At 35.2% G+C, this 3,073-nt stretch overlaps 1 protein-coding gene across 1 annotated transcript in view; it reads left to right on the top strand.

The window, feature by feature from the left end:
* Window positions 1-1,267: 1,267 nt before the first annotated feature.
* MYO3B (myosin IIIB) overlaps window positions 1,268-3,073 on the top strand; it is a gene marked incomplete at its 3' end in the record, with an annotated part of 162,826 nt that continues 161,020 nt past the window's right edge. Inside the window, exons 1-2 of the mRNA XM_029284724.1 lie at window positions 1,268-1,414; window positions 2,751-2,885. Coding sequence (XP_029140557.1) covers window positions 1,268-1,414; window positions 2,751-2,885 — 282 coding nt within the window. The remainder of the gene's footprint in view (window positions 1,415-2,750; window positions 2,886-3,073) is intronic.

Below are 3,073 nucleotides of genomic sequence, written 5' to 3'. Positions count from 1 at the left end.
AGATGGCCATAATATCATTTCAACTGAAATGTTTCATGCCATAAGCCATAAATGTTGACATACATCTTTCTAAAATGGATGAGGGTTACTCTAGGGAGCAATCCTTGTGATGAATGTTTTCAAATGCATCTCTGTTTTCTCTTTGCTTTATCTGGGATAGATATATGAGTTTGGTAGGATACCATCTAGCAAACACATTTATTTTAAAAAAATTGGGACTGAATATTGCCAGATATACCCTTCATCAGAGTGATAATGTAAAAATTTGCCATAACCTTTTTGTTTTATTGATGCGTTGTTCATTTGACAGATGTTCCTCTACTGTCAGGTTAATTCTTAGGAATATTAAGAATGTGAGATTGACTAGCTCTCTTTTTGCCCAGCATAGTTGGACAAAGAGAGTGCATCTCTGCAATAACAAATGATATCTATAGCCTCATCTTTCTTAAGAAAGGGATTAAATTTCTCTGTAACTGAAGATAAAATGGGTTCTGGCACTCTTTTCAACTTTTAAAGAACATCATGGTTGATTTAGGTCAACTTCTCTGGGCAGCTGGAAGTTTTTAGAGTATAAAGAAAGAGTTTGTCTTTTTTTCAGAATCATTTTTCAGGGGAAAGACAGAAATCTTCTGAAGAAATTATCTGTCCTGTCCCTCTGTGTATCTGAAAGCTGTAGATCTTGGCAAGCTGTTTTAAGAAAAAAAAAATCAAACTGTTGAAGACGTTGAAGTTGTCCTGTAAACTGTATATAATATCTAATTGGTGGGATGCTATCACTATATTTTGGTTTGCAGGGTAGGCTCTAGTTTAAAGATCCACATTTGTAGAGAACTATATGAATATACTTGGGAAAATCTGAGCTTTCATTACAGGTGTGCCATATTGGGCAAAATGTTCCAAAACTCACTTAGTTAGCTTGGCATGTAGTCTCCATCTCCTCCATATTCTGAAAAAGTATTATATGAAAGCTCACTTTGACTAAGCCACCACGAGCAAAAACTTAAAAACCAAATCTTAATGGCTGCAGGAAATTGTATGACTGTTCCTGTGTATGTTACTACAATTTGCCCCCAGATTTGGCAAAACAGTCACATAATATTCTTTTATGAAAGCCTCCATCATAGCCATCAAGATACTGCTTTGTAAACGTGGCCATGTGAATCACTGAATCAACTGATTTCCTATAATTATGACAGCTATTCAACTGTTTTCTTATCCTATTTCTCCCAGGAAGCCACTCTATGGCGTGCTTCAGTATAATCAGAATATGATTGGACTGGAATCTTTACTTGACCCCACAGATACCTGGGAAATTATTGAGACTATTGGAAAAGGAACATATGGTAAAGTCTATAAGGTTACTAATAAGAAGGATGGCAGCCTGGCAGCAGTGAAGATTCTAGATCCTATTAATGTGAGTAAAGAACACAATTTTAAACAGTTACAAACTATTTATACTGTGAATTCACAAGAGGCTGTGAAGCTTCTATTTAGATAAAATGAAAGCTTTCTGAACGTGAACTTTAGTTATGTGATGCACATGATGATAGAAAACAAGGCAGTTGTTCCCAAATTGGACAGAGTCCCAAATTAATTCAATGTTTTTTGTTTACCTGTTCACTCCTGTTCAATGGGAAAAGTACAAGGCTGGAATGCATCAATCTAATCTCATATTCTGTGCAAAACATGGAGCCTGCATTTTGGAATTTGATAATGTTTTGGGTTCTGAAAACAAAATCATATTGCTTTGTTTTTCTTTCATAAACTCAAATACTTTTCTCAAATGCAAAGGGAGGGAAGGTTATCCAAGGACACCTAAGATACTCAGCTTTCCAGATATTGCAATAAAATGCCATGCTTTATTCAAAGATGTCTATAAGGAAACACCATCCCAACTTATTGAGATATATTGTGTTACAGAAAGAACGTTTGCTCCATATATAATAAAATAACATTCTGTTTAATTGGTGTGGTTATTTTGATGGTCAAAGTTTTGAAAATATTTTTCATATTTTATTTAGCTTTCTAAGATATTGGAAGTAAGGTCTTTGCTTGAAATAAAGGCTGGTTTTTAACAATGCTTTTAAAAAAATGACACTATATGAGTAAAACTGAGTCAAATTGGAGGTTTTGTTAAGAAGAACATAAAATGGTTCAGTGGAAGTAAAAAGTTTATTTATTTATTAAATTTATATGCTGCCCATCTCATAGTTCAAGGCAACTAAAAGTTAGAGGAATGTGATTGCAATTCAGATAACAGAAGTAAAACACAATTGTGTTGAACAAAGAAGCTCAGCGTTAAATAAGACTTGCCATCTATTATTTGTCTGTAACAATACAAATACTTCAAAACTCCAGATGGTTCACAAACTAACATGTTTTTATTATTGCTTGAATAGCTCTCAATATTTTAATATTTTGCAATATAATCCTAAAGCCATAGGAAGTTTTATAATTTTCTTTGAGTCATTTGCACTCCAGATCCACTGGAAGGTTGCACATGTCATCTTCAGAAGAGCTGATAGTATCGCTAGCGCAGTGTTTCTCAACTTTGACAATTTTAAGGCATGTGGACTTCAACTCCCAGAATTCCACAGCCAGCAATGCTGGCTGTGGAATTCTGGGAGTTGAAGTCCACATGCCTTAAAATTGACAAGGTTGAGAAACAGTGCACTAGCGGGACCAAATTTGGGGGCTCTCTCTTCCTAGTGATACTTACGAAGTGTGTGCTCTGTGTGTCTCCAATTTAGGACATGGACGAGGAGATTGAAGCAGAGTATAATATCTTACAGTTTCTTCCTAATCATCCCAATGTGGTTAAATTTTATGGAATGTTTTACAAGGCAGATCGATATGTGGGTGGACAGCTCTGGCTTGTTCTTGAGGTAAGATAATTTGTATTGCCAAATCTTAATGAGAAGAAGTGTTGTGTAGTTGAAAAAAGCCTAATGCATGTTTGTTGTAGTGGAGAAAGTCATGGTCCTTCACTTCATCATACAGGGGCTTTGTTTAGAAAGAAAGAACCACAATGTATGCACTGCTCAAAGATCTTGAATGTGACCGCCAAAGTTTT

This window comes from Protobothrops mucrosquamatus, unplaced genomic scaffold (assembly GCF_001527695.2).
Source record: "Protobothrops mucrosquamatus isolate PMUCROS unplaced genomic scaffold, P.Mucros_1.0 scaffold866, whole genome shotgun sequence".
Taxonomy (NCBI): Eukaryota; Metazoa; Chordata; class Lepidosauria; order Squamata; family Viperidae; genus Protobothrops; species Protobothrops mucrosquamatus.
The sequence above is the reverse complement of the archived record's forward strand: the minus strand, read 5'-3'. Positions and strand labels throughout refer to the sequence as shown.